The 8987-nt window shown below is 31.5% G+C and overlaps 1 protein-coding gene across 1 annotated transcript in view; it reads left to right on the forward strand.

Annotated features, from left to right (window-relative positions):
- The window catches only part of LOC107570541 (anosmin-1-like), a 50999-nt gene that overhangs the window by 31598 nt on the left and 10414 nt on the right, over positions 1 to 8987 (forward strand). Inside the window, exons 2-4 of the mRNA XM_016256769.1 lie at positions 2193 to 2255; positions 2542 to 2604; positions 2687 to 2909. Coding sequence (XP_016112255.1) covers positions 2193 to 2255; positions 2542 to 2604; positions 2687 to 2909 — 349 coding nt within the window. The remainder of the gene's footprint in view (positions 1 to 2192; positions 2256 to 2541; positions 2605 to 2686; positions 2910 to 8987) is intronic.

Genomic DNA, 8987 nt, shown 5'->3' on the forward strand with positions numbered 1-8987 from the left:
GTGTGTGTGTGTGAGTGTGAGTGAGTGTGAGGGAGTGTGCGTGTGTGTGTGTGAGCGTGTGTGTGTGTGTGTGTGTGTGTGAGCATGTGTGTGTGTGTGTGTGTGTTTATTTTAATTTGTTTTTATTTTAACATTATTTTAATTTTACATTTTTAACCATTTAATTAATAGTAAGTGTTTTTTTGTTTTATTTTAAAAGTATGCATTTTATTATTATTATTTCTTTTGTTATTTCTTTTATTTGATACATTTGTATGCTTTAGTTATTTGTTTAATTTTAAATGTTTATGATTTAATTAAGTAAACTGAAAAAAAATTATACAAATTTTTTTTAAGGTAAGTGGTTGCAATCAGTTTATTTTAGCTGCATTTAAATAAACAAATTTAGTTGACTAACTTTCAGTTAAATTTGTTTATTTAAATGTGGCTAAAATAAACTGATTGCAACCACTTACCTTAAAAAAAATCATTTTTTTTTTCAGTGCAATGAATTAATTTGTGTTTGTGTGACTGATGCATGAGTGGATTGGAGCTCAAGTGCTCTCGGTGTCTTTGGTTTGGCTCTGCTCGTGTGGTTTGGGTCGAGATCAGCGGCTCACTGATGGACGCATATGTGATTCTGACACAGTCTCTGCTCTGTACTGATGAATATACTGGGTTTCAGTATCATTCACTCACACTTCTGTGGTTTAGACACAAATGAGAGTTATTTCTGCTGTCAAACATCATAAAAAGCTGCATTACAATAGCCTGTATGATCATGCATTATATTTCTAAAGAGAAGATAATGGAGCACTTGATCAGCTGTCTGGGTGCACTTCGTGTTTAATAACCGGCTGATAATGAGACTGAATCATGTGGAGAAAGATCCTCGGACGTTCAAGCTACATCCGTCAATTTTATTAATTATTTTGACATGCAAGATGTACTCAGTATATTTGCTCAGTGTTGACTCCGTAATTTAACAACACCTTCACATGTTTACAGTTCTCTGATGTGGGATAACGGTCACATTGACATGTGCGTAAACAAATCAAATATTTTATCTTTAGTAAGTGGCTTTTTTGATTGCTTTTATTTTAAAATGTTTTGTTTGATTTTTACGTTTTTATAATTAATCAGTAAGTATTTTACTTTTATTATTTTAAAAATATGAGTTTCATTTTTATTATTTAATTAATTAATTATTTTAATTTGACATTTGATAATTTAATTAATTAATAGTAAGTGATTTAATTGTTTTATTAAAAAAATTTTTTTTTTAATTTTGCGATTTAATTAATTATTAGTAAGTGCTTTATTTTGATTGCTTTTATTTGAAAATGTTTTGTTTGATTTTACGTTTTTATAATTTAATTAATCAGTGTTTTATTTTTGTTATTTATGTTTTAAAAATATTAGTTTAATTTAATTTTTTTAATGTTTAATTAATTATTATTTAATTAAATACTTTATTTTAATTTTATATTTTATAATTTAATTAATTAATAGTAAGTGTTTTTATTGTTTTGTTTTAGTTATTTATTTTATTTTACATTTTACGATTTAATTGCTTATTAGTAAGTGTTTTATTTTGATTGCTTTTATTTTAGATTATTTGTTTAATTGTATATTTTTATGATTTAATTAATTTGTAGCAAGTGTTTTTTTTATTGTTTTAAAATTAGTTGTTTAATGTTAATGTTTTATCATTTAATTGATAGTAAGTGTTTTTATTGTTTTATTTTAAAATGATTTATTTTACGTTTTTATAATATCATTGATTATTACTGAGTGTTTTATTTTGATTGCTTTTATTTTCAAATTATTTGTTTAATTTGAAATTTTTATGATTTAATTCATCATTACTAAGTGGTTTATTTAAATGTTTTATTATTATTGTTTTATATTATTATTTAAATAAATCCCTTGTAGTTCCAAGTTTGGAAAACCCTGAAGATCTTTGATTTATTGTTTAATTTTACATTTTTATGATTTAATTAATCATTAGTAAGTGGTTTATTTGAATGAGTTTTTATTTCCCCCCCTTTTTATTATTTAATGAATTGTTACAAACCCCTGTAGTTCCAAGAACACCCTGACGTTTCAGAGGACCTCCCTCACGCTTTAGAGGAGCGTTTGTCGAGCTCAAGCTTTAATTTCTGTGATATTCGACGAGCTGAAGCCCTTCTCTCTTCTTTTCTCGTGTTCAGTGTCTGGAGCCATGCAGGGCATCATGGGACCTGAAGGAGAACCAGTGTCAGGACTTGTGTGAGGTACGGTGTTCCAAGTTTGGAAAACCCTGAAGATCTTTGATTTATTGTTTAATTTTACATTTTTATGATTTAATTAATCATTAGTAAGTGGTTTATTTGAATTAGTTTTTATTTCCCCCCCTTTTTATTATTTAATGAATTGTTACAAACCCCTGTAGTTCCAAGAACACCCTGACGTTTCAGAGGACCTCCCTCACGCTTTAGAGGAGCGTTTGTCGAGCTCAAGCTTTAATTTCTGTGATATTCGACGAGCTGAAGCCCTTCTCTCTTCTTTTCTCGTGTTCAGTGTCTGGAGCCATGCAGGGCATCATGGGACCTGAAGGAGAACCAGTGTCAGGACTTGTGTGAGGTACGGAAACTCTTGAGACGCAAACAGCACATTAAACCTGTCAGAGCTGAGGTCAGCGTCTCGCGTTCGCTCCTGCTTTCAGACTCAGTTCCCGAAGAAGCATTACGAGTGCTTGACGAGCTGCGAGTTCCTGCGCTCCGTTCAGACGCTGAAGCCGGGGGACTGTCCTGCGCCGGAGCGAGCGAGCGGATTCGCCGCCGCATGCGTGGAGAGCTGCGAAACAGACGCCGAGTGCACGGCACTGAAGAAGTGCTGTCCGAATGGATGCGGTCACACCTGCCAGATCCCCAAGAACCCCTATAAAGGTACAAACCCCACCAGCCACACATAAACCATCACCCTGCCATCATCAACTCACCCTCATGTCCTTCAAACCTGTGTGGCTTCATTTATCCACACAATGAAAGTCTAATGCTGTTGCTTTGGACCCCATTGAGTCATACAGATCTGTACATCGTCAGAAAGAGAGAAAAGTCATGGTTGGGTTAAGAGTTTTTAAAGTTATAAGCACTTGATATTTAAGGCTACAAAATTTTTTTTTCTCATTTAGGTTTTATGTAAAGTGTTTTTATTAGAGCCTGACCGATATGGGTTTTTTGGGGCCGATACCGATATTAGGGGGTAAAAAAAATCCGGATATACCGATATATCGGCCGATATTCTTTGTGTATATTATAGTACCAGTCAAAAGTTTGGACACTTTCCCATTCATGTGTCCAAACATTTGACTGGTACTATATATATAATACAGTATATACATAAACAGAATATATATACATAAACACGTTTTTTGCAATGATCTCTCAAATGTGGTGATCAAACACTTATAATGGTGATAGAGATATGTAAGGGCATTTAACAATTTAACAATAAGCTTTATTATCCAAAATGAGTCTGACATCAGTGCACTGAACAGTAAAATTGAAGTTTATTCAACTTTAATTCAATTCAATTCCATTCAACTTTATTCCATTGAAGTTTATTTCACTTCGGAACATTCATTCACAGATTTGCGCTACGGTCTTCACACACACAGACGAAACTTACTAGAGAAGTGTGAAGTGTGACATAATATAATATAGGGGAGCGCGATGCACAAAGTAACGGGGTGTTAGTTGTAACACACGTGGTTTGAATATTATTTTACCATAGTAACATTTAAATTCTGGCTTAAGTACATTTTTTATCTCAGTTTTTATTATTTATTATATTTTATTATTAATTTAAAATGAGACAAATCTGCTATTATTTTAATCTCTAATCTGTTATTTATCAGTTCAGATAGTTTTTTAATGCTTTGATTACTAGCAGAAGACACTAACCAGTTTTAAATTCCAGTTGCGCAGATGGGGCACGCTGTAACACTACGTTACAATGTGCTATTCTATGACATTTACACTATTTATATATATATATATATATATATATATATATATATATATATATATATATATATATATATATATATATATATATATATATAATTATTTTTTTTTTATTAACAAAATATTTTTATTTGTCTTGTATATTTTTTTCATTGGATCAGATAAGATTTTAAGCTGTCATATGGTCAAGTTACAACGTGCCCCTCAGATGTTACAATGTGTTCCACCTACGGGGCATGTTGTCAGATTTCACTTCCATTTTTTGAGGGTAAATAAAGAAAAACTTATACACTGTAATTATGAAACAAAGCGACATATTTGTACGCGACATATTCGCCACGCCCTTACAGAGATATGGCCGTTCAAAGTTTCAATGGTTTTCCATTGACTTAAGCTTTAAAGCTTTTCATCCAGGTCGCCAGTATCAAACAATGGAGCGCGCTCTGCTGGACAAACTAAGTAATTACACCATTTCAAGCATTTTATCTGCTTTATATGTTCTGTAAAAAAAATTTGAATATCGGCGGCATATCCACCGATACCGATATATCGGCGACAGGCTCATATCGGCCGATAATATCAGCAAAACGATATATCGGTCAGGCTCTAGTTTAATAAAATTTAAAAGTAAAGTAAAATTTAATTGAAACCTGAAAATATAATAATAAAAGCTCATTCAAAATAATGTAATATAAATGCATACTAAAACTAAAACCTAACTTGGGTTATTTGGTTATTTTGACGCAGCTGGTTGGGTTAAATGTTTTGATCCACCATATCTGGGTTGTTTTATTTAACTCAACTATTGTTTAAAAGTTATTATATTGCTGGTTTACAATGGGCTGGAAATTAAAAATCACACACAGAATTACTAGAGGCAACAGAAATAATCAAAAGATGAACATGTATTATTAAGCAACAAAATACAAGACAAATTGAATTTATTGGGTGAATACAGCAAAGTTTACAATATTACATACATTTAAACTCATTCAACAAGCACTTTAGAAATAAAGAAATGTAGCATTTAAAAGTAGCATTTTAATTTAAGTGTATTCAACCGTTCTCTGTAATCGCTTTTTTACTGAAACCTGAGCCGGTGAAGGGCTGCTGTTCGCGGGGGAACTCTACAACCTGCCCATAAACAAACAGTACTGCGATTAGAGAACGTATATTAACATCAAATTACATTAAACCCAACTTAGTTACAGAAAACTACCCAGCACCTGGGTAAAAAACATTAAAATGACCCAACAAGCTGAACCCAGCATTTGGGTTCAAATATAACCCAGCTTTTTCTTTTTAGAGCGTACTAACTGGAAATAACTAAAACTAAAACAAATTAGTAAAAAAAAAACATGAACAATAAATTGAAATTAAAACTGAAAATGTAAAATAACTGCTTATTCAATATTAATACAAATTATAATAGTATATAAATGATACTAAAATACTAAAGAGTCACTTTGGATAAAAGCATAAAACAACTGCATAAATGTAATGTAATTCAAAACATTAATAATAACTTTTTTGTATGGATAACCAAAATAACATAGAATTAGTTTTTTTTTTAACTTGAACTACTAAAATAATTCAAACGAATAAATAAAAATGAATACAAATATATCGGGAAAAAAATTAAAAACTATAAATATAAATGACAACAAAAAAAAAACAACAACTAAAATTAAAAGAAAAAAAGAAAAGAAAATCTAATTCAAAATATTAACAAAACCTAAACTGTAAGTACTAAAATAACTAAAACTAATAAAAAAAAAAACATAAAAAATCAATCAATATAAAGAATTATAAAATATAAATACACATAAAACCACACAACACAAGTACTAAAATGTAGTTAAAGTGAAAACAGGAAATCTAAAAATCTAATCAGATTGCATGTATAAACTGAAGCTGTAAGAGTATGTGCGTAATACTACAGTAACACAGAAGCGCAGACTGAAGCAGGCTTTACGCTTCGTCTGTATTGATTTACAGCTTCCCCCTGGTTTGCAGAAAGCCGTAAAGCCTTTTATTGAAATCCAAAGGCAATCAGAGAGCCGTCGCTGGTGTCAGGAGCGTAATTGTTTCTCTCTGTTAGAAGATGACGATCAGCGATGCTGGAAACCATTAACGCTGCTCTGTCGATGGCTCTCAGATGTTCCTGTAGCCTCCTCGTCTTTCTCCTTGACCCAGAGATGAAGCCCGATGCAACTCCGAATACCAGGAACACGTCACTTAAAGCCTGTATTTATAATGCATTGTAAGGTATTCATAATGCACATTGTAATGCATTATAACTAATCGTAACCAAATTTAAGATGCATTATAATATCCGTTTGTTGTGTTTTAATGCAGTTTACCTTCTGAAGGTGTGACAATGAATAGATGAGTATTATTATCATGCTTCATTAATGCATTAAAATACTTTTGGAATGCATTATATGTGAAGGCTTTAAGTAAAGTGTTACTGTTGTGTCAAAACAACCCACATATGCAATGCATTTTTATTTTGTGATTTACACATGATTTTGTCTCGCTAATTTAAAGTATGAAGCCAGAACGGCGTTTGTTTCTTTTGATTTCGTTCTTGAGCTCATCGAGAGCGGGACGTCTGTGAAGCACGTGATTTCTGTGACGTTGTGCAGGAATGCATGGGTTTTTTTTTCATTTACTAAAACTAAAACTGTTAAAGACAACTGTTAATTGAAATAAAGCTGAAATGTAAATATTAGATTAAAAGCAAAAATAAAACTGAAATAATAAATGAAACCTTAATGATAATATTAAAAACGACCAAAACACAAACGTCATTGCGAAAAGAAAATATCAAAATAAAAGCTAATTCAAAATACTAATAAAAACTATAATAGTATATAAATAATACTGAATCTAAGCCACACCGTATAAAAGCGTCTGCCAAATGCATAAATGTAATGTAAATGTAAATGCATAAATATAGAAAAATCGTCCTTCTTTGCTGTTTTCATGTGATGCAAACCATATGACAATTTTATTTAGTGTTACAGTTTTATTTTAATTTACTTGCACTGAACGAAGTTTAAGTTGAAGCATTACGATTGCTCACGCTAAATAAATAAAAACTAAAACTAAAGCTGAAATATAAATAAATTAAACCTTATTAGTAATATTAAAAAAGACAAAACACACAAGAAAAAGTTATTTCAGAATATTAATCAAAACTATCATAGTTTATAAATAATATTAAAATACTAAAAAGTCATTTTGGATAAAAGTGTCTGCCAAATACATTTCTGAGTTCATTTTGAGGACAAAATGGCATATGAAGCAAATCATGTGACGATTAAATTTCGTGTTACGCCTAAGCTGAAATAAAACAATATATAAATATTAAATTATTTAACAATTTAATTTCTTGTTACGCCTAAGCTGAAATAAAACAATATATAAATATTAAATTATTTAACAATTTAATTTCTTGTTACGCCTAAGCTGAAATAAACAATATATAAATATTAAATTATTTAACAATTTAATTTAGTGTTACAACTAGGCTGAAATAAACAATATATAAATATTAAATTATTTAACAATTTAATTTCGTGTTACACCTAAGCTGAAATAAACAATATATATCAAATTTAAATATTAGATGAAACACTAAAATTACTGGCTGAAAATAAATAAAAACTAAACTAAAAACTGAAATAAAAATAAAATAAACCTAATTAGTAATATTTTGAAAATGGCTCTAACACAATAAAAGAATTACAAAAATATTACCAAAAATTGTAATGAAAACTAAAAATAAAATTTAATATCGGCGGCATATTCGCCGATATATCGGGCTCATATCGGCCGATAATATTTTTATTACTAATTAGGTTTAATTTATTTTAATTAATTTTTTTTGTTACTGCACCACAATTAGTGTTACAATATTTTTAGTGTTACAGCTCCACAAACTCACTTAAATATCTATATGTAAATATAATTTACATTCATGCATTTGGCAGATTCTTTTATCCAAAGTGACCTACATTGCATTAAATATATACATTTCATATGTCAATGCAATCCCTGGGAATCGAACCATGACCCTACGGTTGCGAGCGCAGGCTGAGCTCCAGGAATACTGTCCTGCAGTAAAGCCGGTGTGTTTTGGAGGACTCTGGAGCTGCGTGGAGCTTTGCGTGGCTTCTGGATCTTCAGCTCCTGCTCTGGGAGCGAGTGTGTGAGTTCCAGCGCTGGTTCAGGAACGCTGTGGGATTTTACTGGAACAGACGACACACACGTGCTGGAGCTGTGAAACCGCAGCGCAATCCAACACAGCTGCTGCTCCTCATCGGCCTTCAGCAGCGCTGCTGTCGTCAGATCCCACCGTCCCTGACCGTTCAACACGAGCGGATCTCAGTCCTCGAACGTCTTCATCCACATCTCGTGCATGCTGGGAATCACTGATGCTTTTCGTTTTATTGCTGTCAAGTGATTTAAATGTTTAATCAATTCTATGATGTGCCAAGTAATCGATCACAAAGTATTTGCACATCAATTTGGGTTGAGAAATTAACCCCAAAATATCATTTGAAGTCATTATTGTGTTAAATGAGAAAAACGTTGAATAGACATTTACAAAAAGGAGCTTTAGAAAGAAATATTTTGATTCAGCAAATCACTGTCTTAATGAGTGAGTCACTGAATCATTCTTTTAACCAATTCATCCAAATGGCTGATTCATTTAGAAACAAAGCAAATGACTGTCTTTATGAATGTGTCTCTGAATCGTTGGCTCACTTGATTCGTTTAAACGGCTGATTCATTCAGAAACAAAGCAAGTGGCTGTCTTTATGAATGAGTCTCTGAATCATTGGCTCACTTGATTCATTTAAACGGCTGATTTGTTCAGAGACAAAGCAAGTGACTTTTTTATGAACGAGTCACTGAATCACTGGCTCACTTGATTTGTTCAAACAGCTGATTCATTCAGAAACAAAGCAAGTGGCTGTCTTTATGAAT

The sequence above is a fragment of the Sinocyclocheilus grahami genome, unplaced genomic scaffold (assembly GCF_001515645.1).
Source record: "Sinocyclocheilus grahami isolate Dianchi unplaced genomic scaffold, SAMN03320097.WGS_v1.1 scaffold1473.1, whole genome shotgun sequence".
Classification (NCBI taxonomy): Eukaryota; Metazoa; Chordata; class Actinopteri; order Cypriniformes; family Cyprinidae; genus Sinocyclocheilus; species Sinocyclocheilus grahami.